This window comes from Sphaerodactylus townsendi, linkage group LG07 (assembly GCF_021028975.2).
Source record: "Sphaerodactylus townsendi isolate TG3544 linkage group LG07, MPM_Stown_v2.3, whole genome shotgun sequence".
In the NCBI taxonomy this organism is placed as follows: Eukaryota; Metazoa; Chordata; class Lepidosauria; order Squamata; family Sphaerodactylidae; genus Sphaerodactylus; species Sphaerodactylus townsendi.
In genome coordinates this window covers 19899573-19925647 of record NC_059431.1, presented here as the reverse complement: position 1 = coordinate 19925647, position 26075 = coordinate 19899573, and the positions used below count along the sequence as shown (strand labels likewise).

At 43.8% G+C, this 26075-nt stretch overlaps 1 protein-coding gene and 1 non-coding gene across 2 annotated transcripts in view; both read left to right on the top strand.

Annotated features, from left to right (window-relative positions):
* The first annotated feature begins 1665 nt into the window (after window positions 1–1665).
* Window positions 1666–26075, top strand: part of ZFR (zinc finger RNA binding protein) — a 40703-nt gene continuing 16293 nt past the window's right edge. The window contains exons 1-10 of the mRNA XM_048503800.1: window positions 1666–1851; window positions 2006–2090; window positions 16095–16377; window positions 18091–18235; window positions 18822–19040; window positions 19878–20125; window positions 21265–21456; window positions 21807–22092; window positions 23148–23344; window positions 24695–24814. Coding sequence (XP_048359757.1) covers window positions 1815–1851; window positions 2006–2090; window positions 16095–16377; window positions 18091–18235; window positions 18822–19040; window positions 19878–20125; window positions 21265–21456; window positions 21807–22092; window positions 23148–23344; window positions 24695–24814 — 1812 coding nt within the window. The 5' untranslated portion in view covers window positions 1666–1814. The remainder of the gene's footprint in view (window positions 1852–2005; window positions 2091–16094; window positions 16378–18090; window positions 18236–18821; window positions 19041–19877; window positions 20126–21264; window positions 21457–21806; window positions 22093–23147; window positions 23345–24694; window positions 24815–26075) is intronic.
* Window positions 14887–15023, top strand: LOC125437345. Its single transcript, XR_007245186.1, has one exon. It is a non-coding gene; the product is annotated as a small nucleolar RNA SNORA66 (small nucleolar RNA).

Here is a 26075-nt window from a genome sequence, read left to right as displayed (position 1 = left end):
AAAAAAATGGCCCAGTGTTGGGTCAAACCATCCTTTCTTCCAGAGTGATGGGTTTAGGTCAGTGGTGGCAAACCTATGGCACCTCAGATGTTCATGGACAGGGGCTGATGGGAATTGTAGTCCATGAACATCTGGAGAGCCACAGGTTGCAGACCCTGGGTGGCAGTGTACCAAATGGGAAGTGGGTCAGGAGAGCACGGTGTTGCCAAAGGAGACTCAAGGGGGTCTCTGAGGACCTGAATGAGACTCAAAAGGGCTTGCAATCTCCTTTCCCTTCTCTTCCTCACACGAACATCCTATGAGGTAGGTGGGGCTGAGAGAGCTCTGAAGAACAGTGACTAACCCAAGGTCACCCAGCTGGCATGGGTTGGAGTGCACAGACTAATCTAGTTCACCAGATAAGCCTCCACAGATCAAGTGGCAGAGCGGGGAATCAAAACAGATTGGAGTGCACCTGCTCTTAACCACTACACCACGCTGGCTCTCACACTTTTCAGTACTGATGACCTGCATAAGGGATGTGCCACTCCGTTTCACAGAGTGAGGATGAAATCCAATGCATGCTTAACACTGAATAAACCTCAATGAATCACGTGAGCTCTGCTTCTCAGAAAATGTGTAGGACTGGACTTCAGAACTGGAACTTTATATCCTAACCTACCTAACAGGTAGCGAGGTTGCCACTTATTCTTTAAACAGCTGCGTAAAGGCAGAAGTCACCAGGGACATTTATGACTCTCTGGTTTGGAAGAAGGGGAGATATGAGGGGAGGTCTGGAGGAAAGTTGCAAAGGTCAAAAATTCAAGGCCTGTTTCCACAAAGCAGGCTACCAGCCTAGTAAGAAGATGGGCTGGCTCAGTATATTTTGCCAGGCTTAGGGGTTCATGCCACTGCCTTCCAAGTCTTGGAGCATGGGTGGAACACAGAGGGGCTTGCACATTTCCTCTTATGCCACCCATATGGGTTCCAAATCCATCTTAGAGCAAGGTGGTGCCAAAAATGGTGGGGAGAGGTGGTTAGCTGACAAGACCTTTTGCTGCTCAAACTCTCTGCTGTTTCTGCAACTTTCACTTTACCTACACAAATTCATTTATTTTTACTTCTTTGGTGGTAATAATAATATCAGAATAGAGGTAGCCACATTAGTCTCTTGCATTCAAGAGAGTGTACCCAATTAATATTCTGTGCACTGATCTGTTAGTCTTATCTGCAATATTTTTCTAGTTAATCTGTGCTCTGAGGGCAAGGAAAATAATCTGGGAAGAGGGAAAAACAGAAGTAGGGTTGCCAACCTGCAGGTGCGGCCTGGAGATCACTTGGAATTTTAACCAATCTCCAACCTAGAGATCTGCCACCCTGGGTGAACTCCATGCTTGGGAGGTGAACTCGATGGCATTGAACACTGCTGGGATCCCCTCCCCTCAGTTTCCATCCGCAAACCTCCAGGAAGTTCCTAATCTAGAGTCGGCTACCCTAAGAGAAAGAAGTGACGAAAAAACTACACTTCCCGACAGCCATTGCGCATTCTTGCGCACGCGCTCTCTCCCCCTCGTCATCGACGCCTTCTTTTTACTCAGTTGGGCCTGAGGGAAGGGAGTCGCCTAGAGAACTACAGTTCCCGTCGCCCCTTGTTACCCCGACAACAAATCCGCACATGCGCACCCGCGAGGCCTGACTTAGTTCGCCGCCGTTGCAACCCTGTCGGCGGGTGGTGCGGAAAAGGAGAGAGGGGGGGAAACAGAGGGGGGGTCGTACGTGTGAAGCCGAGGAGGACGCGTGTCTTTAACCGCCGCCATCGGTGACAGCCCGGCCTCATGATTCCCATATGCCCGGTAGTTTCTTTCACCTATGGTGAGTAACGGCCGTTAACGAGCAGGCAGGAGTGGGTGGGGGAGGGGCAGGAGTTGGGTGGGGGATGGGGCATGAGGGGGGTGGGGGTCTGTTGCCTCCGGGCTGACACTGACCGGGCCCGTCTTCTCTCCTTCACGCCATGTCGCCGCCGCAGTGCCCAGCCGGCTGGGGGAAGATGCCAAAATGGCCACCGGCAACTACTTCGGATTCACCCACACCGGGGCGGCTGCCCAGTATAGGTAAGCGCGTGGAAACGGCCCGTGTGTTGGTGGTGCTGCTGCTGCTGCCGTCATGCCGGGTGGAGCCAGCGGCGCCAGGCCTCCTCCTCCTCAGGGCCCGCGGTGGAAAGACCCACTCGCAGTGGATGGAATCAGAGGGGAGAAATCAGATCAAAACATGCAGGAATGATGGACGTGGATAAACTGACTTGAGTTAATTCTCAGTGAAGTGCCAGCGTTCCTGTGACCCAGTTTGCATTGTTTTTTGGGGGGGCAAAAGACAAGAGAGACAAGAACCCTCGAATAGGTGATCGGGCCATCACAGTCAAGACTTGTTCTGCCCCAAACTTCTCCTTCCCCTCCTTTGCTCCCTGATGGAGATTGGCTAATCTGAGCACTTTATTTAGAAATTGGGCTATGCTGATTGCCCTGGTGTTTGCATCCTGTCTTTCTGAGTTTTCTCAGTGCCCTCGGGTTGCTTCTGATTTATAGCGACTCTATGAATTGGTGACCCTGATTTCAGAAACTAAGTAGGGTGGACCCTGGCTAGTATTTGGGCAAGGGATGCCAGAGTTGTGATGACAGAGGCAGGCAGTGGCAAACCACCTCTGAACATCTCTTGCCTTGGAAATGCTTCAGGTCTCGGTAAGTTAGCTATGACTGGACAACAACAACAAAAAGGTCTTTAAGAATATCCCATCGTTAACAGCTTTGCTCAGGTCCTGCAAACTGAGAGCCTTGACTTCCTTGATTGAGTCAATCCATTTCTTGTTGCTTGTTCCCCTTTTCCTGCTGCCTTTGGCTTTTCCTAATGTTATTGTCTTTTCCAATCACTCTTATGTTCTCATAATGTGACCAAAGTACTTCTAGAAAGGGTTCAGGGCTTGATCTGATCTAGAAATCACTGATTTGACTTTTTAGTGGTCCACAATATCTATAAAACTTTCCTCTTCTGTGTTTCTAAGAAGTTAAGGTAGTTCCCTGTATAAGCACTGGGTCAGTTACTGACCCCATGCATTGATGTCAGGTCACTGTGTTTACTAAGCACACTGTCTGCAGAGTAGTTTGCCATTGTCTTCCCTAGTCATCTACATTGTACCCCCAGCAAGCTGGGTACTCATTTTACCAATCTGGGAAGGATGGAAGGCTGAGTCAACCTTGAGCTGGCTATGTGAACCTGACTTTTGCCAGGATCGAACTCAGGTTGTGAGCAGAACGTTGACTGCAGTACTGCAGCTTATCATCTTGTGCCACGGGCTCCCATCTTTCTATTACATTTTAAATCCTACTGTTTTTTCAAGGACTTCAGGGTGACATATCCAGTTCATCTCTCCCTGCCGTGTCTTCCCAACACCCCTGAAGAACAGGCTGAGGTTGTGTAACTGGCCCAAGGTCACTCACTGAGTGCCATGGTAGAGTAGAAGAAGACAGTGACTTTGGATTTATACCAATCCTGTAAGGATGCTGTCTCCTGTAAGACCTCTCAAAGCAACTTACAAACTCCTTCCCTTCCTCTCCCCCACAACTGACACCTTGTGAGGCAGGTGGGGCTGAGAGAGTTCTGAGAGAACTGTGACTGACCCAAGGTCACCCAGTACATTTATGTGCAGGAGTGAGGACACAAACCTGGCTTACCAGATTAGAGTTCGCCATTCATGTGGAAGAGTGGGGAATCAACTTGGCTCTTTAGGTTAGAGTTTACTCCTCTTAACCACTCTACCATGCTGGGCTTTGAACCCTGGTTTTTCCCAGAACCTTGTTCAGCGCTGTCACCACTGTATCACCTGGCTTCCAATTGAGTAAGCAGAAGCCTGCAGTTCTGTTTCGTTCCTCACCCAGTAAGTCTGGCTTGTTCGTTCTGTTCCCCAAGAACAGTGTGAAGTGACTTTGGTGCTGGCAATGGCAAGCCATCTCTGCTCATCTCTTGCCTTGAAAACCCCATGGCCCTCATGGCCCTCGAGTTGGTTGTGACTTGAAAGCATACAAATGTTAATGATAAATCTGTGTTTTCATCATGCAATATCACCTGCAATATTTCCAGCTTCAGGCAAATAGCTGTTATAAATATATGCAATGGGAATAATTGCAGTACATCAAAAAAATAGCCAAAATGACTGTTGCTGTCCTCTATTCCCTGAAACCTGCTTTAAAACCAATTCTGAGGTTCATAGATCATTTGTGATGAAAACAGCAGCAAATCCTGTGGAACCAAAAAAAATTAATTTATTGCTGCACAAAGTTTCAGAGGCCAGTTCTGAAGATGAAATCTTCTAACCTTCTAATCTTCTAAGGTGAGAATAGAAAGCAACTAAGGGAGGTGCTATGTTGATGTAGTTTTGCCCATATAACTTTCATCTTCCTTGTAGCTTTGTTAGGGACTCTCTCTTGCTTGATGTATTGTACCCCTTATTTGTTTTGTTTTGTTTTAATTTGGGGAGTTAATGAGGGAGACATAGAATCACCCTGGTCTCTGGTAAATTTCTTTTAATAATGGAGTTCCTGATCTGCAAATGCGTACACTTGCACAACTGTCTCTTTAGTTTTTGTCTGTGAGGAAGTAAGGGAAACTAGAACAGAAATGTCAGTTGTTTACATGAGGTTTAGTGGCTTGGTTGTGCTCCTTAGCTTACATAGTTATGCATGTGAGTGGGTTCGTGGAAACATGAATTGCATGTTTATAAAGGCCTTCCTGAAACACATGGGGTCTTTCATCACATAGCAGCAAGAGGCAGCTTCTTTTTAGAAACAGTTTAAAAAAAACACTTTTGTTTGTGAGTGCTGGACAAACTGCAGCATCCACAAATTACCTGTTTCTGAAACTACCATCCCTTCTGATAGGATACAGTGATGAGACAGAATGGTCCCGGCATTATGGTGGACATAGTGGAAGCATGTTCAGCATCTGTAAATAATGCAAACTGTCAGCATTATCAAGCACGGTGTTTAAACTGAAATTCTTTAAGATACCCTAAATACATTTATGAGTAAACTTTGCAGTCCTAAGAGAGCACTCCACCTCCCTTTGTGTCATCTGATTTTAGTTTTCTGTTACATATACGGGAATGAAACTGAGGAGATATCTGAGATGGCATTTGTTTACCTACCAAGAAACTGGCCCTCCAGTCATTTCACTACAAGATTCCTTTTTTTTTGCATTGCATATTGACTTCTTGTTTGAAGGTCAGAGAAAGGGGGTGGTTTGTTTGATCAAAAAAAATGGGAAGAACTGGTTAGGTTTCCAATACTAGATTCAAATCTTATTCAGTAGTAAGACAGCCAGCAGAAATGGGTCAATTTCCAAACCCAAAAGGTGGGGTGACATGTATTGTGTCTCAGCCATAGTGCTACCGTGACCTCCAGGAACCTTCCTTGGGTTTCAGATATTCTCAGCCTGGGTAGCACCCCAGTTTGCTGCTGTTAGTGCTTGACTGGCCTTACAGCAGGCAGCCACCACCTAGCCTTCTCTCCTCTGACCCTCTGGCTCCTCTAGGCTTTAATAGTTTCCTTCTCCCCTCCCGCCCCACCCCTTGGCCTGGCCTTTCCTGGGCCTCCACCTTTAAAGCTCTGCCTTTGCTGGCCCTGGTCTGGGGTAGCTGCTGCATGGCTCTCCCACCTCCCTCAGTGCCTCGACTTTCCAAGTCCTGCAGGCAAGTGGCTTGGGGCGGGGTTGTTGGGGCAGTTGTCGGAGGCCCAGGCCCCAGACAAAATGACCTTTCATTCCTTCCACATTCTTGACTCTGGGTATTGACAAGAGGAGCGATTAACTGGAGCTTCAGAATATCATTCAACCAAGAGTCAGTGCAGAACAGGAGAGTGAAGAAAGGAGCAGGGTGTCTGTGTTCAGTTCCAAAATTATACACACACCCCTTCCCTGATAGAAAGGGTAACAAGGAAAACTGAGGTTATCCCATGATGGATAGAGAGCCTCATACATGCCAATTTTCCATCCAGTCATAAGCTTCCCATGATACCTCCTTTTCTTCCCAGGGCAGTTCTGTTCTTTTCTGAAGGAGGGTTTCTTTGGATTCTTTATTTGGTTCATCTTCCTTAACTAATCCACGTTGCAGGAGATAAAACGGCATAAGCGTAGGAGCTCAAACAAAGAGATGGGCGCTCATAACAACACATCAGTCAATATCTCATTATTGAAAGAGGCCTTTAGTACAATAAAAGAAAAGCACAAATAAACGCTTGAGAATCACCTCACCACACTCAGAAGGAGATCTTCAAGTTGAGAATAATAAGGAATTTTGCAAGAGTGGTTCCAAGCTGGAAGAAAGGGAACATTCAGGAAAGGGGCTATTATACAAGAGACTATTATACAAGAGACTTAAAAACTGGTGTGCATCTTGTATTTGGAGAAAGAAACCTTCAGGGGCAGCTGAACAAATGTTACAGGAATCGTTTCCCAGGGCAGGAGAACTGCATTAACACCATTAACCTTGATTATATATATATATATATAATCTTGACTCTGGAGCATTTCCCTGACTAGTAAGGTCTAGATCTATATATATATAGGAAGGTGCTGGACCATCCAGGCCCAAGTCTCACAATTTGACAGTGAATGTTGGCAAGAGATTGAGGGAAAGTAATTTCAAGCTTTCCAGGTTGTTGGCATTCCTAGCACAAGCTTCCACAGAGGCCTTCCAGTATGCAGCCTCATTTTTGGCAGTGGCCATAACGGCATGCCACAATATCTGGCTAAAACAAATCGACATTCCGCAGTTAACCTAATGTCAACTCACTTTTGTATGAGAAAAACTTTTGGGTGGTTTACTGAAGTCATAGTAGGACAAACATGTCTCATACAAGACTCTCTTGATGTCTCCCCTACACACACAAAAAAGGTGACAAAAGATTAATCATTGAAAGATTTGTCCATCTTCTCTAGTCCTCGGGGCAGGAGTTTGGAACATTATCAGCGTTTCAGGGTTCAAATTTGCAGATGCCTTTGCACAGTAAACAAGACAGCCTGCTTTAACCAATGAGCTGATTTTTGCCTGGAGATCTTTTGTCAAGGATGGAGATTTCAAAGGATCTAGACCTTACTAGTCAGGGAAATGCTCCAGAGTCAAGATAGCCATTCAGCATTTCCTTGATATAAAAGCAATTGAAATGATGCTGCCGTCAGAGAGATCCTTACTCATTTAATTCCAGCAAAGGAGAGACCTCAAGCATCTAAACCAATTGTTGCAAAACAAGAAACTTTGAATGGAAACTCTCAAGTGAGATGTTTAAACCGTGCAAGAAGGAAGATTTTTGGGCTCCGTGGATGGAGCAAAAGCCCTGTCTTTATATTCCAGTCTTTCCAGTGCATTTCTGACTCTGTAGAGATGCTTATGACAGGTATTGCTTTCAATATTTATTCATTTATAGTCCACTTTTTTCACCGAGAGTTAAAGCAGATTCCAAAATATATATTTAGAAAGCAGTCAGGCAAGATAAGACATCCAATAAACAATGCAATAAAACAAGAATTGCAAGATTATGAAACAGAAAAAAAGTCTAAGGCCTAATATACCATAAACAATGCATCGGTGGTTTACAGTTGGAAAAGATGATGCAGCAAAAGCAGCATGATGCATGCAATAAACATTGCGATAGATTATAATCTTGTTCCCTAATAAAAGCATCCTCCGGATTGTTCCATTAGACAGCAGTTATAATCTCTTTATGAAAACATTCTCCTGGGCGTTTGTTTTTGCATATTTGATGGAATGATAGAAGCGTGAGAGCCTTTCAAACTCTCTAATACAAGCTGTTCCACATGATGGGAACCGCAACATGAAATGCACGTGCGCGGGCAGTTGATTTTACCCTTTTGCTGGGTGGCACCTTCCAAAAACTTGATCAGACAAGCAAAGCGACCATGGTGGAGCTTCACAAGAGGGGTGGTCTTGCAGGTTTATGGACCGAAGCTCATTAGAGGTTTTGTAGGGATGACCAGCACCTTCAATTAAGCCCAGTAATAGATAGCATATCATACTCGTTCTGCAGTCATTCCTTTCTCCACTTGGCCTCCGATAGGAATCAAGCTGTATTTCTGAGTTGACTATAAAAGAGTCATCGCAGTAGTCTAGCTATGAGGTGACCATCGCGTGGATCTCTGGTTAGATTGCTTGTGTCAAGTTAGGGAGCCATATGTATCTCACCAGAATTAATTTGCTTTTTTAGCAATAATGTTGGGTCTAGTGTGGCTCCTAAATTTTTAACCAAGTCACTGAGTGTCAGCTGGGCCTCCTTAAATGTAGGAAACATGCTGTCCTTCAATATCTCTGCTTTCCCAACCAGCATTACCTGTGTCTTGTCAGGATTCAGTTTCAACTTTTTCACCCTAAGCTTTTTTTACCATAGTTCTCAGATAGCTGCTCAGAACTTCTGTAGCATTACTGGATGATTTGGATGAAGAAATACAAAGTTAAGTGTTGCCAGCATGTTATTGACATCCAGCTCCAAAGCCACAAATAATTTTTCCTGAAGACGTTATGTAGAGATTGAATAGCATGAAGTAGAACGGAAATAAATCTTGGGAGGGCCCCCAGGGCATGTGTCACACTTAGGACCTCAGATCTATTCTAAGTTAGATCCATAAGACACAATTCAAACTACTCCAAAGCGTGCCCTTTGATTCTACTTTCAAATTCTTCAACAGGAAGGCCTGGTCCATGATGTCAAAGGCTGCAGATACATCCCATATCAACAACATAGCCCCTGACAGCACTCTAATGTAGCTCACTGACTAAAGTGACTAGTCCCATCTCTGCCCCATAGCCTGACCAGACTGAAGAGGGTCTAGTGCAAATTAGACATCCAGGAAGAATGGAGTTGCAACTGCGCTGTCATTTTGCCCAGAAAGGGCAAATTAGAGACCAGATTTGATATAAATTGTTTTAAATAAATTGTCTCGTGATTTTAGAATTCCAGCTGAAACCCTTAAATACAATGGCTTCATTGTTCCTACCTCATTTGCAACTGTTAAGTCATGTGGAAAGGGGAATTCTTGCATGTAGTCGTGACCGCGAGGTCAGTGCAAGAACGAGACGAGACGCGGTGATAACATCTGGTGGAGAGTGCCAGCAGCGGGAGTGTGAGCCAGTGTCCCGTGTTCCTAGCGATTTCTCTCCACAGCGTGCTGGTTCCTGGCACCTTTATTATGATTCCTAGCAGTGTAGAAGAGGCGGAACGAGGGAATTCGGGAGGCCGAGGAGACTGAGAGATCATCATGTGATGCATGATCTCACCTGGCTGCTACGTGCGGAGAGGAGCATCAGCGTCTGGGCCTAATCCTCACCTGGGGGCAAGACCATTGTCCCTTTGTCCGGGACACCCGGTGGTTGTGAAACCAGGTAGTTCATGACCCGTGACTCATCGAGGATGAGGGGTGGGGAAGCGGTGCGACCAGAAGAGCCCGTAGGAAGCGCCCGGTGTGCCAGCGCTCTACTACGGTGCTGCTGGGTCAGCAGTGCATCCCCTACATCTCCTCACTTTTACATTTTAGAAGGGAGGCGGCCGAAATGTTGGGGCGATTTAAGGGGGCCTTTCGTCTCTCCTCCGCCCGTTTAGCCAAGCTGGCCGAGCTGCTTGTGCAACATTAGAACTTGGTTGCTGATGTAAGGGGAAAGTCGAGGGGTTTCTTACACATGTTACAAGCAATATTAGATATACATTGAATGAAACAAGATCCGGCGATGAAGGGACACAATCAAAGCCAATGCAAGAGCTGTACAATAGCACTTAACCATCCCCCCGGTATGCCAGCTCCAGAGGGGCTGACCACCAGTGGGGTAATTAAGCGTCATTACTTCCAGATTAGATACAACATCTTGCAGTTCCACGCACTTTCATATGAATCAAATGGGAGATTATCAGAAAGATTAAAAACAACACATATAGGTGTACATTCTCACAACAAATAATCCCAATAAGCGTACGATTATCTAAAGTTGCTTGACGGAAGTTCCTGCTGCTTTCCGGAGGCCAGAGCATCCAGAGCAATGGCCCGGTGGAGTTGATGGACTTCGCATGAGGGCACAGGCCAGCCGGACCCAATGGTCTTAAGCGTTGTAAGAAGCGAGTCCGGGGACTCCCGCACTAGGGAAGTCGCATGAGGAGAGGCGAACCTCCAGCTTCGGAGAGGAGACAGCCTTGCATTCGCTCCGGCAAGAGGGGTCGAGGGGCAGAGTGGAGGCGAGCAGCGGACGGTGTCGAGCTCCCGGGGTGGAGCAACCTGAGGCAGAAGACGATGGTGGCGGACTAAAGGCAACAGAGAGTCCCGGCAGAAAGCCCGAGGCAGGGATGTAGTTGAAAGTTCTCTCCCCGCAGAAGTCCAGAACCAACCCTTGGGGAGCAAGATATTTCCATACACGGGGGGAATGTCACTCACGATCGCGGCGTGCAGTTCAGTTGGCCGAGCCGGTGCGAATGGGCCCGGAGTCGGTCCTGCGTCTTCATGCAGCGCCCGGCAATGCCGAGCGCAAGTATTGGACTTGTGGTTGGCTGACAGTCTTGGTGACAAGGGAGAGAGCGCCCGGCCGGGAGGAGTTTGGACGGCGGGTCCCCAGTCGAAGCGCTCATAGAGTTACTTGATGGATGAAGCATTCATAAAGGGGCTTAAACCAGACTCCGCTAGGAAGTCTCCAGGGCTTTGCAAAGCCGGGGGAGCGAACTTGGCAGGAGCTTAGCAGGCTCCCGACTCCTGGAGAGTACTGGCCCAAGGCAGAAGGGCGAAAGCGTTGGCAGCGGACAGCAAACTGCTTCCAGATGTTGGTTTGGTCCAAAGCTTCGTCAGGGGGTGGCCGATTGCACTACACTGGCAGGAGGCAGCAGAACCGCAGGCTGCAAGGATGGTGGCGCCGAGTTGGCAGTGATGATTGCAAAGAGAGGCGGCACAGAAGGAGTTCTGCCGAGGCGATCACCGAGGTGGCTTTGCTGGCGCAGCAGCTCTTGAGCTTGGCTGGCGGCTGCTTTGACATTCCCCCAGGTCATCCGGGTCCTTGGACCGTCTGGGCGTCGGTGGCGGTAAGCGTTCCCGTTAGCGAGGCAGCTGGGCCGAGGATCACTCCAGAGAGATCGCGTTCCATCTCCGGGATGGGAGTTGTTTTCCTCCTGGCGCCATTCCATGGAGCTGGCCCGTCATGGCGAGTCATTGACCGGAAGGTCAAGCGCAAGAAGCGGAGGCGAGACGCGGTGATAACATCTGGTGGAGAAGTGCCAGCAGCGGGGCTTGGGTGTCCGTGTTCCTAGCGACTCTCCCGCGTGCTGGTTCCTGGCACCTTTTATTATGATTCTAATGGGGGCGTGTAGAAGGGCGGAACGGGGGGAATTCCGGGAGAGCGGGAGACTGAGAAATCATCATGTGATGCATGATCTCACCTGGCTGCTACGTGCGGAGAGGAGCATCAGCGTCTGGGCCTAATCCTCACCTGGGGGCAAGACCATTGTCCCTTTGTCCGGGATACCCGGTGGTTGTGAGCCAGGTAGTTCATGACCCGTGACTCATCGGGGGATGAGGGGTGGGGGAGCGGTGCGACCAGAAGGCCGTAGGAGCGCCGGTGTGCCAGCGCTCTACTTACGGTGCTGCTGGGTCAGCAGTGCATCCCTACACTTGCATCTGTATGGTATTGACAATAGGGCTACATTTTAGCAGTTGTTTATTTCAGAGTAAAACTGCCACCTCATTGATTATTGTACGAGAAGAGTTTATTCCTGTAGTAAACATAGGCTAGAGCCCAGAGAAGCTCATGCATAAAGCAGTTCTGCTCTTACACTAGTAAAGTTTTCCACTCTTGAATGGTCTTCCTTGGTTTGGTGTACTGCAGGAACAGTTTCACAGGATATTTTGAAAGTGTTATAAATAAGATGAATTAGAAATAATGCAGAATCACTTCTGTTATGGATAGGTCTAATCCCTTACTGTTGTAATGTCTTCCCAAACAGAGCAGCGGTTCTCAACCTGTGGGTTGCGACCCCCTTGGAGGTTGAACGACCCTTTCACAGGGGTTGCCTAAGACCATCGGAAAACACATATTTCCGATGGTCTTAGGAACCAAGACACAAATAATTTCATGATTGGGGGCCACCACAACATGAGGAACTGTATTAAAGGGTCGCGGCATTAGGAAGGTTGAGAACCACTGAAACAGAGGTATATCTCATTCACCTATCTTTCTGTCCCAATATATTTTGAGGTGAATCCGATGATCCCCAGAGAGGAGCTGTGTTCACAGAACATTACTTTCCCCTTCCAGCTGTGGCCAGCCATGCACTCCAAAACACAGATCGTGGGAGTTGGTGGATCCTGGATATCAGAAACCTTGATATACAACATGAAAAGCCACCTGTGGGAAGGAAGGGGAAATTTTGCATAAGTGAAAGTGCCCTGTGTATGAGTGAGAGAAGGCTTGGGATCCAACTCATTGTGTTATAGTACTGAAACCTATATGAAAGTCAGCCTCAACTAGTAATAATTATTAAACACGTAGTTCTGACTGGCAAAGTCTGGAAGATAAATGTATTCTAGGAAAGAAAGAAAAGTGAAGATTAAAAAAAATTGGATGGAAAACCCTACATTTAATTTTAATGTTATAATGCTGCTATCTCAGGAGTATTCTTAAGAGCGGAATGGGTACTACTGAATACAAATACAAAAAAGTTGAATGCAGAATTCCCAATATAGAAAAACCTGATTTCATTGGCGCAGCTAGGAAAACATGCTGACCTTTGAGCATGGGTATCCTCTCTTGCCTGGACCAGGTAGCCTCATATTTTTACTATCTAATAGTTTCACAATAGCAAAGAGTTTTTTTGCCTACTAGGTTTAATGTTCTACACTCAACATTGCTTGAAGGGAGATACCTTAAAATCCCTTGTTGTCCTTGCAAGCATGGCTGGCTGAGTCTCATACATGAGTCATCCGATAAGCACAAGGAATTGTTTTTATTGGATAATCAGAATGTAGTCCTAATGAACAAGGTTGCAGAATTTTTACAATATGTTCTGAAGCTCCAAGTTTAACCTCCAAGTTTAAATTTGGCATTACCATTGGTTTTTAAATGTGTATTTCTCTTTTATTAGCTGTTATGTCTATTGCTTGTTTATGCCAGTAAAGGTCTGATTTGATTTGAGTACAGATCCATTTGATTTAGTGATTGCTGTCGTGCCCTGGGCCCTTCATCAGGGACAGAGATATACTTTAAATGCTAGTTCTTAGTGCAGTGCTACAAGTATGGGTCACAGTCAGGGTAATCTGAGCCCTTCTAGTTCTTCTTATACATTGGTAGTTCTTCATGTTGAGGTTAAACAGTAGGGTGCTGTAGGAGTTATCAAATTTGAGTACAAGAGACTTTTAACGGAATATGTTGAGCATATGTTGAGTATGTCCTGTCTGTCTCCTGAGTATCTCACAACCCAATATGGCTAACAGCATAACATTACTTTTATAAAAGCATTAAAACAGTTATAAAAAAACATTTTATCCAGTCTGAAATCACCTTATGCCACCCATGGGTACATCCCTGTTATGCCCCCAGATAAGCTTTTATTATTTTCTCATTAAGCATCAGTTTCCCTATGGTTATAATGGGTTTAGTTCTTTGTATGGTATTCTAAGGGAGAGAATTTTAGTGTCCCTTTAAGAAATTTCCCTCTACAGTCTTCATGTTATTACCCAGTAATCCCGCTGGTCAGTCGGTCAGTCTAAGGTGCCTAGGGTAGTTGGAAGGCTGCAATATATGTTACGTTCAAAATTGTATAGAGATAGCATAAAGTTAAGGTGTACAGAAAGTAGAATCCAGTTAAAGGACACTCAGGGAACCTAGAGAAGCATAGACAAAGTAGACTTTCTTGGAAAAAGCCAAAGAAAGAATAAAAGTCTCAAGCTTCAAACTGTTCCAGTCAAGCAAGGACCGTACTTTATTTTAGTCAAACCCTGGGAAGAGTTAGGGCCTCAATTCTTCTAAGTAATAAACCTTGTTTTTGAACTGTTACACTTTGCATGTGTGTCTCCCACTCTGTTCCACCCAAGAACAGGGCACCTTTAGATTGTTTTACTTGGGGGACAGAACAGTCCCTTTTGCTCAGATAATTTCTTCCACATATCAGATGTTTTCTAATGCAACAGCATAATAATGCATTCTGTACCATAATGAGTGATCTTACTGGAAGGAACCTTTGAAAGTGTTAATTCAGTGATAAATTTGTGTTTTTACATGTATGAGGAGGAGGAGTCAACTAGGATATGTCGTCCATAAAAAATTATTCAGAGCAAAGAGATAAATTAAATAGCAAGTGACAGTTCCTTTCAGTAATTTGTACCAGGTCTCGGAGGACAGTTTTACAGATACCGTTTATCTCCAAAAAGAGAAATAAGTGAGTTCTAGATCAAATCGAGCCTGAAGTTTATGCTTAAAGTGATTAAACTGAAGTGACTAAACTGAGTTTATTGTACTTTGACCACATTATGAGAAGACAAGACTCACTGGAAAAGACAGTAATGCTAGGAAAAATTGAAAGAAGACCCAACATGGGATGGATTGACTCTATAAAGGAAGCCATGGCCCTGAGTTTGCAAGACTGTGGATGGCTGTTAATGATAGGACGTTTCGGAGGACATTAATCCACGAGTCAGAAGCAACTTGATGCCCATGAGCACAAACAGCACTTTGTTCAGCAACCAAGCCTTCCAATCTGTTTCCTCTTTGTGCCTGTGGAGGATCAGCAAATGTGACTGGTGCTTGTGAGCGTTCCTGGCGGTGACCGTTACATGAAGGTTTCTTGACTCCTGCAGCAGGTTTTCGTTTCTGCAATGTGTGAAATCCGGCAAACTCGATCACTGGCTCTGCCTTTTGTGGCAGAAGCAAGGGGAACAGGTTTGCTAAAGTAAATGTGGTAACAGAACCTGATTGGCCTTGGAAATAATAATGCTAAGGCTGTTCATTCTGTACCATAACAAAATATATTTCTAAAATTCTCTTTTGTTCTATTTACATATATTACCCACCCTTTACTACAGTCTCGGGGCGGGTTAAAATAAAATACACAACATTAAGTGATATTCTTTGTATCATTTTTGTACCTTAATATTGTGCGGTATTTTGAAATTAACAGATTAGGATAATTGTGTTATTTGTCTATATTTCTGCTTCATTTGTTTAATTTTGCATTTTTCTTCAGCTTTGCATGAGCACATTCAAGAATTGTATACAAATTCTGTGAATCTGCATGGATGCCACCCACTAAAATTTTCATGCATCTGTATAGATTATTATTATTTATTTATTCGATTTGATAAACCGCCCTACCCCCGAAGGGCTCAGATACCACCCTCTTAAATTTTTTTACCTTCTACTTTTCTTAATGTTTCCTAAGTTTCCTTCTTTGTGTCCAGAATACACTTTTTCTAAGAACTATCCTGATTCTGTTAGGCTATCTTGCAAGATGTAAGAGTTTGGAGATGGGGAGGAGATGAAACTACATATTTCTACTGAAATGATTTGGAAAGTCACAAATACCACTCCTCCCTTTTGTTAAAAATTGATCTCCCTCTTCAAGAACTTTCTAGGCGGATGGGTCTGGTCCTATACATTTATTGCACAGCAGAACAATAGTAGCAGTACATTGGAATGATGCCCAAGATCTAGAATACTTCACGTTGTGAACGTACATTGCCACAAAATCTGACAGTGATATGGATCATATAGTCTTGGGCATCCTTTCGAAATACTACTTTGTGAAATCATTCATCCGTTAATTTACTCAGAACTTAAGTTAATGAGTAATAAGTTTAAACCCCCTCCAGAGGTGCATGCCAGGTACCATAAAGGCTCAGTTGAAACTTTTTCAAGGCCATGAAACCAAGTTCCATTAAAAAGCTTTAATGTAATTTGAATTCTCGGACTCATTTTAAACAGTGGAAATGTTTTCTAATTTTGTTTTAGCCTTTATTTTTCAGGTATGCACGAATCTGGCAATGTAAGTGCCGCCAAATAATTAACAGAAATACTTCTTGTCATCTTCCACATGCAGCCAGCAGCCTGCTTCGGGTGTAGCCTATTCCCATCCAACTACGGTTGCAAGCTATACTGTGCATCAGGCGCCAGTAGCTGCGCACACAGTTACCGCTGCCTATGCCCCAGCAGCTGCAACAGTTGCAGTAGCCCGGCCTGCTCCGGTGGCTGTTGCAGCTGCTGCAACAGCTGCAGCCTATGGAGGCTACCCTACGGCACATACGGCAACAGATTACGGCTATACACAGAGGCAACAAGAAGCTCCCCCGCCGCCACCTCCTGTTACCACGCAAAACTACCAGGTAGGTGTACTGAGTGGAAAAAAATGAGTTTGTGTCATCCTTTTGCAGGGAAAATTTAGTCTCTTCTGTTGAAAAGTAGATAAGTAAGGCAATAGGAAGGGGTATGTATATACAAAATCCTCTCAGGTGTTTGTTTATTTAAATATTTATGGGCTGCTTTTCTCCCATCAAGGTGCCCCAAGGTGGCTTCCATTAAAAAAAATACAAAATGCAATTAAAGAATCCGCAAAAGAAAACTTCAGTTAAGTCCAGGCCTTGTCCAGGTACCTCAGAACGAACTTGTAAGTCAGTGACTAAACTTTGGATGTCTGCTGGAGAGAGGATGTGCAAATTGTTCAAGCACTGCTGGCCATTTAAGCTTATTCTTTTAATCACATATTCACACATTTCTCTGAAACTGAGAAAATCACATTTTTTTAAAAAAAAAAATCATTACCAAGTAAAAATCGATACGTAACATAGAATCAAGGGGACGTGGTTGGGGCTTGTCTGGCCCGAATATTTGTGAAGTTCGAAGCATGTTTTGGATTCCATGCCTTGGATTCAGCCTTGTCATTGTAAACATGTCCAGTTGGAGTGATTCTGAGTGTGTGAGAAATATCTTTTCTAAATCATGGAATTAATGGTCAAGGAACATTAAAAGTATTGGAATCTCTTAGGCAAGCACCAGATCATTACTGACCCATGGGGTGATATCACATCATGATGTTTACTAGGCAGACTTTGTTGACAGGGTGGATTGTCGTTGCCTTCCACATTTGTCTACACCAGAGGTGTCCAACTTTGGCACTTCAGATGTTCATGGACTACAATTCCCATCAGGGCCATGCCAGCAGAGGCTTATGGGAATTGTAGTCCATGAACATCTGAGGCACCAGAGTTGGATACCCCTGGTCTACATTTTACCCCTAGCAAGCTGGATACTCATTTTACTGACCTTGGAAGGATGGAAGGCTGAGTTAACATTTGCTGTCTGTCTGAAACGACTTCCGTTGGGCTCAAACTCAGGTTGTGAGCAGAGCTTTGACTGCAGTACAACAGCTTGGCAAGTTAAAAATTATACATTATACATTGCTTAGTTGACACAAGACATCCATCCCTGGTATGTGTCCTTGAGATACAAAATCACTGCTCTGTACCAAGAAGTCTTTATAAATTATAAAGTAGTCTTTATAAATTATTTCAATTTCAGTATATCATTTTGTATTTTGCCTTGGTTCTTTTTCCTGAAAGTGAGTTGTACACTACCTCCTTTTCCCATCCTGTTTCTTATGAGACTTCAAACATAACCTTTTTTAGTACAGAAGCTCTGTAGTACATCTTCTCTTTTTTTGCAATTAAGCAGTGGTTGCAGACCCAAGAAAAGGATGTCTCCACTTTAAGGCATGAATTGGTTGCTTAAAGGAGAAAATGCTGCTTTGATAATTTCAGGTGCATTGGTAGCTTATTAAATAGTGTTTTGTGCTAAACTAACTTTGCACAAGCACAAATGCTGTCCTGGGTGCTCATTGAAGTGCAAGATGTAATCTAAAGACATGTATAATAAAGTCAAGAAAATTGTATTTCACCCACTAGTTGGTTCCATTAAACCTGCATTTTAGTGATTGGTTTTATGGCATCAACCAGAACAATGTAGTAATAACCTCCTGTGTTCCGGGGAAAAGAAACTCAGATAACTCAAGTATTTTTCTTCCTTCCCTGTGCGTTTTCAAGGACTCGTATTCGTATGTTAGATCCACTGCTCCAGCTGTGGCGTACGACAGCAAGCAATATTATCAACAACCCACAGCCACTGCAGCCGCTGTGGCAGCTGCTGCCCAACCACAGCCTTCTGTAGCTGAATCGTACTACCAGACAGGTGGGTTGCATTCTTTGGGATCCTTTAAAATGCATGTATAGTTTGGAGTACTTTCTTGTTCTTACCCAGGCGTCCTACAACCTCACTCCCTTTGTGGGGTTATTCAGTATATACATGGGCCATCTATGCCTTAAATCTCCATTATAAAAGATCATATATGTAGGCACAAAGTTGCATTTAGCTGGAGAGATTGCTGAATAATTGTGTTCTGCCTGTTATCCAAATAGTTGATTTTTAGAGTCACATCTGTATGGTGCGCATTCAGATCAGATTTGTTTGGAATACAGTCCTAACTTGGAAGCTGCCCTGAGCCCATGTGGTGAAGGGTGGCATACAAGCGGTGGGGGTGGGGGTGAGGATGAGGATGATCCAGTGTCTTAATGTAATAATAAAGTATACCATTCAGCGCTACAAAAGGACCAAGGTTTAAAAGTTTTAAACGCTAGGATAGTCTTTGAGCCCATATGTTCTCTCTTCCTTTGTGACAGGGTGAAAAAAAATGAAACTGGAAATGTGATTGAAGTGTTGAAAAAGTATTTCCTTGTGAAGTTTTCAAATTATAACTTTGTTCTTTTCTCCTAATCAGCTCCAAAATCTGCCTATAGCCAAGGAGCAACACAGTATACTCAAGCCCAGCAAACCCGACAAGTGACTGCCATAAAACCAGCCACTCCAAGCCCAGCTACCACCACCTTCTCCATATATCCCGTATCTTCCACTGTGCAACCGGTCGCAGCTGCTGCTACGGTTGTCCCCTCGTATACCCAGAGTGCTACATACAGTACAACAGCAGTTACTTACTCTGGTGAGTAATATTTAGAGGTAGGACCCCGGAGGCTGGAAACAACAGTTTCGGGTCTTTGAGATGATGGGGTCAGAGGGGCAAGAATTCTGCACCAAATGTGTCTGAACTGTTCAACAAGAAAAACCAGACTGTGCCCAGAATAGGTCACACACTGAGAATTTAGATGAATGCCAAAAAAATCTCCTGCTTGCATGCAAACTGGTTATATTGTTGCTTTTGGTTTGGGTTTGGTTTAAATAACCTGATCTCTGCATCTTGTGTTAGTGGTGAAAATACCGGGGTGGATCCAACCTTCCTCCAGGCTAAGGAACCTTCCTCCAATTTAAATGGCTGTTCTGCCAATGGAGGAGACTTGAGCCAAAAGGAATGGTCTGGTAGAATTATTTTAAGAAATAAAGCCAGCGGGATGTATTGGTTAAGAGCAGGTGGATTCTAATCTGGACAACTGGGTTTAATTCCCAACTCCTCCACCTGAGTGGCAGGGGCTTATCTGATGAACCAGATGTGTTTCCTGCTGGGATGACTTTGGACTAGTCACAGTTCTTCGGAACTCTCTCAGCCCCACCAACCTCACAGGGTGTCTGTTATGGGGAGAGGAAGGGAAAGGAGCTTGTAAGCCACCTTGAGCTCTTTACAGAAGAGAAAGGTGGGGTATAAATCCAAACTCTTCTTCTTCTAAATACTAAATACTAAATTCTCAGTGGAGTGGTAGGCTATGGGTAACATCCATCCAACTATAATAAAAGGAACTCTGGTAATATGCCTCAGAAACACTGCTCAGTTAGAATTGCCAAAATTTTACACATGCAACTCATTTCTTTTTGTAATTCTTTCAAGGTACCTCTTACTCTGGCTATGAGGCTGCCGTGTATTCAGCTGCATCATCTTATTACCAGCAGCAACAGCAGCAGCAGAAACAAGCAGCAGCGGCTGCGGCTGCTGCCGCCGCCACAGCCGCTTGGACAGGGACCACCTTTACGAAAAAGGCACCATTCCAAAACAAACAGTTGAAACCAAAACAACCTCCCAAACCACCCCAGATCCATTACTGTGATGTTTGTAAGATCAGCTGTGCTGGACCACAGGTATCATTGTCTTTTCACTGTGAACCCAATTTGTATGTGGCAGATATTCATACGTTAAGAAGCCAAAAGGCTTCAAGGTGAAAATAAGCATGCAGTAAACATTAATGTGTTTGAAAACGTTCACGGGAGGACATATTGGGGGTTGTTAATTCATAGGCACTTGCTCCAGCGGAGGGGCAAATCCATTGGTGTGCGGCCACCACAGCCCTCCCCAGTGCTGGGACGCCATACCTGATGCTACACCAGTGCCCCTGGCGGTGTAGCCGGGGCAGGCTGGAGAAGGAGCCAACATTAATAGGCTTCCTCCCAGCCATTAGCCGCATTATTCTATCAGCCAGGGCTTTAGACTTACACCACCAAATCAGTGGTGTACGTCTTTTCAGCCCAGTGGGGGCTTCTTGGCAGCACGGAGGCTTTTCTGCTTTGCAGGCCTCCCCATGCCGCTGGGAAGACTCTGTGGGAGCAGCAAGGTGCTGCGGCTTTGGCCAGCCACCTGGCCCCTTGTTCAGGGATTCTCTTTTTGTATACTGACTGCAGTTTTGTGTATTTTCAATAATGGGATTCTTGGCCTTGTTTCTGCTTCAAACCGAATACATACCAATAACTTGAGTCTATTTGGAAATTATCGAGATTTCTGATTGTACTGCTTAGAAAGCTTGCTAGCTTGGAAGTGACTGAATGTAATACATATTTAGGCGTAGATTCTTTCCATGGAATAAAACTTTAAATTGAAGCCTTCATTTTAGTAGAAATATATCTGATCATGTGTTGACATCATTAGGTTGGAAAAGGGTGGAGGAAAAAAAACTCATAAAATAAATAAATAGAATATTAACTGTGTGTCTGCATGGTGTTTAATCTTACATTAATCTTACATTTGGTAGATCTGCATGGTATTTAATCTGAATTGCCATGCTAGATTCTTTGGTAGACTGCATTCTGCAAATGATTAGGAGAACTGTATTTTCTGGAATATTTCACTAGGCTTCTTACAGGTGAAAATCATTATATATGTACATATCATAGCAAATTTGGCCTGTTAATGAATCATATGTCTACCTTATGGTATTTTCCTTGTTCAGCAAGATTACTAACAGCACGTATGAAAATGTGTGTTTTACTTGTGGTCATTTAAACAGACTTACAAGGAACATCTGGAAGGACAGAAACATAAAAAGAAAGAAGCCGCACTGAAAGCATCCCAGAATACCACCAGCAACAATTCGTCTGCTCGTGGGACTCAAAACCAGTTGCGCTGTGAACTTTGCGATGTGTCTTGCACTGGAGCTGATGCCTATGCTGCTCATATCCGTGGAGCTAAGCATCAGAAAGTAGGTTTCATCTCCCCTGCCTTTATTATTCTGGGGTGGGTTTCCACTTTATACAACAAATGCAACAGATGCAGTATGCATCGAATAAACTTTGTTGAGATTTTGTGTAGGTTATATATGGAACAGTTAATGAGGGGCTTTTTGGAGCGTGCGTTTTAGAAGCTGAAGAAATGCTCCCTCCTGGCAGCATGTGATCCGTAATGTGGGTATTAGAACTGTACATATACTTCTGAAACTTCGTTTAACTTGTATACTACTTATGCTTTGAGAAGTACAAGCGACATGATTCTGACACCGTTCAGCTTTTTTTGGTAGATCTTGCTAATAACTGCAGTTGTTGGTTCTTCCAGGTGGTTAAGCTGCACACTAAGCTTGGAAAACCCATTCCTTCCACTGAACCAAACGTGGTCACCCAGGTGACGTCTTCAACATCTGCTTCCTCTTCGAAACCAACAGCTGTCTCTTCGAATATTGTGACCAGCAGCAGTGCTGTGAATTCTTCCGTTGCATCTTCTGCAGTGAAAATTCTCACTCCCTCTGCCAATGTACTGCTTAATGCAGCATCAAACAAGACGACAATAGTTCCAACTAATCTTACCGTAAAGAAAATATCAACACCCAAAATTAATTTTGTCGGCAAGTACAGAAGTCATTATTACAGACCTTACATTTTAGACTTAATTACAAGTTAACTTAGAATTGTACAGTATCTGGCGGTTCCTGCTGTGATTTTGACTACCGGTGGTTCTGCATGCTTCGGTTTTTTGTTTTACTGAAACTTTTCCTTCCTGGGCAGTCTTCACACATTAATTAATGTTGACTAGAAAGTTACTATATAATATAACTAAAACCAGGGAGCATACATTGAAAATGCTGAGGGGAAGAATTAGGACAAACAAAAGGAAACATTTCTTCACATGTGTGATTGGTGTTTGGAATATGCTGCCACAGGAGGTGGTGATGGCCACTAACCTTAGTAGCTTTAAAAGGGGCTTGGACAGATTTGTGGAGGAGAAGTCAATCTATGGCTGCCAATCTTGATCCTCCTTGATCTGAGATTGCAAATGCCTTAGCAGGTGCTCGGGAGCAACAGCAGCAGCAGAAGGCCATTGTTTTCACATCCTGCATGTGAGCTCCCAAAGGCACCTGGTGGGCAGCTGTGAGTAGCAGAGTGCTTGACTAGATGGACTCTGGTCTGATCCAGCAGGCTCTTTCTTATGTTCTAATGTAGTTTGAGCCATTTTTCCCCCATCAGTGAACCCTATGCCTAGCTGCCTTGTCTCTCAAGTGTTGAGAAAAGCCCAGTACACGTGAATATAGCTTGCAGACTTGATTATAGGCTTGTCTTCTATGGCATCACACCAGTTTTGCAACTTTGTATTTATTCCAGTTGCTGTACATTTCTAATCATCATGTAGTTGGTTATTTCTGGAAACATAGCAATGTCTTAACTGTTTGCATTGGGAAGATGTTGAAACTGGCTGCAGAGAATGTTAACAAACAAAGCCTCAAAATTTCCATGGATCAAAAATGGAGACATTGGCTTAAGAGTTTTTAAACACTGATAATCTTTGATGCTTCATTTGCAAAATATCCAGCGGCCCCAGGGTGTGACAAAAAATATTCATGAATGACAGGTTTAACCTAAAAGTACATAAAGATTAAACGTTACTGTACATGTTTTATATTAGGTGGCAATAAACTACAGACGACAGGAAGCAAAGTGGATGAATTAAAAGCAGTGGAAAATGTCAAAACAGCTCCTTCGGTTGCTACGTTGCAGACACAAGAAATCAAACCAGATACATCCTCTGAACCTGTAACACCTACATCTCTTGCTGCTTTGCAAAGTGATGTCCAACCAGTGGGCCATGATTATGTGGAAGAGGTATTAATGTGAAATACATATGAATATAATATCCAGTTGTACAAAGAAGCATAAACTCAGAATTAGTGGTCTAAATTTATTCCTGTAGCATGAAAAAAATGAGATCAAGGCAATCCGCATACTAGTACCCTCCACGCCTTTCCTGTCCTGTTAACTGTTTGTGGCATCTGATTGAATTTGTAGAGTGGGGATGGTGAACCAATTACAATTCTCTGCTGCTATTTCCCTGTACAGTCTTTGTCATATATTGTGTCCCTGCCCTTGTGATTCTCCCAGCAGAAGAAATAGAAGAAGCCTTCAAATCTATATCAGGAACAGCAGTTCCAGTGTAACAGTGGGGAATGCAGTAGGTGACCATTTAAAACTGGAAAGTCATTGGGCAACTCCAGTTTTGCAGCGCTGTTCGTTTCTGAAATTGTTACCAGTGGGTTTGTGTCTGCAGACATCACATTAGTGAGTGATAGCTGATATTTGGTTAATGTGTTTCTAACCTGCTGTTCAGGGGCAGTTCCTGACTTTCTGAACTAATCAATTACTGAGTTCAATTATTAGTTCAATTCTGAACTAATCAATTATTGCATAAAGGATACGAGAACAAAAAAGAATGATCAGAGAGCTATAAACATCATTTCAATATTTTATTTCTTTCCATTTGATTCATGTACTGTTCAATAAAAGTGCGGTAACCGCTGTTCTGTATGGTTTACAATGAATACCCTGTCCCAAGCCAAACTATCAACAATATTTATTAAATCAATATTTATTAAAAGTTCAAACAGACATGAAGTAAAGCTATTTTTTTCCAATTTAAAATTAAAAGCCCTCTGAAATAAAATGTTTCCTGGGAGTCAACAAGGAACAAAATATTTGAAGTGATTTGGTCTGGGAGTCGGATGTTGAGAAGGCTGTAGATCTGCATCACCCATAGTTTCCACAAGTGATTGCAAATCCTGTGAAGAGTTACTGCTACTGGTTTGTGCAACATTTTTATTGCCAGTTATGTTCATGTGAGCCAGTGTGGTTTAGCGATTAAGAGCTGTAGACTCTACTCTGTAGGACTGGGTTCAGTTCCCCAGCAGTCAGAAGCCTGCTGAGTGATCATGGGCTAGTTACAGTTCTCTCAGAACTCTCTCAGCCTCACCTGGGGGCAGCAGTGGCCAACCACCTCTGAACATCTCTGGCCTTGAAAACCCTGTGGAGATGCCATGAGTCAGCTGTGACATCACAGTCCACCAACCAGCATTATTTCAATCTGTCTGGGATTCAAAAAAAGAATGAATTTGGATGACTAAGCCAGCTAAATGGCAATTTCTATGAATATTCTGAAATCACATTCTTTTTATTTTTAAGGTACGGAATGATGAAGGGAAGGTGATTCGTTTCCATTGCAAGCTTTGTGAGTGCAGTTTTAATGATCCTAATGCCAAAGAGATGCATTTGAAAGGAAGACGACACAGACTACAGTACAAGGTAAATTGGCAGAGAGGAAGGAATTACAAAGGCCTTCTCACAATTGCTAGTTCTAGTGTATTTCTTGACTGATTTCAGTTTTTGCTGCTACTGAGTGTTCTCTGGGGCTAAGCCCTGACAAGAGTGGTATTGTACATGCCGCAAAGCCCTGCAAAGAACAGGTGTATGTTGTAAATATTTACACATTAATAACTGCGAATTGCTGAGAGACAAATTCATAACCAAGTTCAGAATTGCTGAATGTTTTAAATCCATGAAAATGAGGATCTCACCTGACAAACAACAATAGGGTGTATAAGGGTCCAGCAGAAGGACAAGGCAAAGGGATAAAACAAGGGAGGAAAAGAAGAAATTGGGGGAAAGGTGGGCTGGGGGAGACCAGCAGGTGTGCAGAAGCATTGCTGTCCTTGACCATAACCCTCGAGGAACATCTCCATCTTGCAGGCTCTGCAGAAGTGAGCCAGGGCCTGGGTCACATTTGACAGAGAGTCCCACCAGGCCAGGGCTGAAAAAGCCCTCTTCTAGACTGAGGGCAGCCAGCTGCTTCTTGGACCAGGGACCAGCAGCAGGTTGTTTCCACTCTAAAGCCAGTGCATCTGGCAGAGCACTGGTTGTGTGTGTGCATCCCAAGGGGTCCCTGACCAATTGGAGTTTCTGGAGCAGTCTTGAGCAGCCCTGCATAGAGTGAGCTGCGCTAGTCTATATCTGGAGATGACTGATGCATGGATCACTGTGGCTAGATCAGGCTGGGAACCTGCTGGTGAAGACAGAAAATGCCATCTTGGTCCTATCTCTCCACCCTTTTAAACTTCTGCGGCCCTTATTCATCTCTGGGCCTTTCCATCTCCCTCTCAAGAAGGGCTTTTAAGATCGTCTGGACGCTATATTTTATATGCTGTGTTTTAAATTGCCTTAATTATTTTAATGTTTAGAGCCTGTATTTATATTGTACTTATATTTAAATTATGAGAGTGCTTTTTTGTTAAGTTGTGTTATGTTGTTTATGTTGTACACCTCTCAGAGCCCTTTGGGGGTGAGTGGAATAATAATAATAATAATAATAATAATAATAATAATAATAATAATAATAATAATAATAATAATAATAATAATAATAATAATAATAATAATAATAATAATAAAATTGTGATTTGGGCCTCCAAAGAGATATCTTCCCCAGTAGATGTCTCAGTTATATTTTTATGTCATAAATTCACCATGCAGTCTACATTTAAGTATTAAGTTCTGTATACTCCCCATT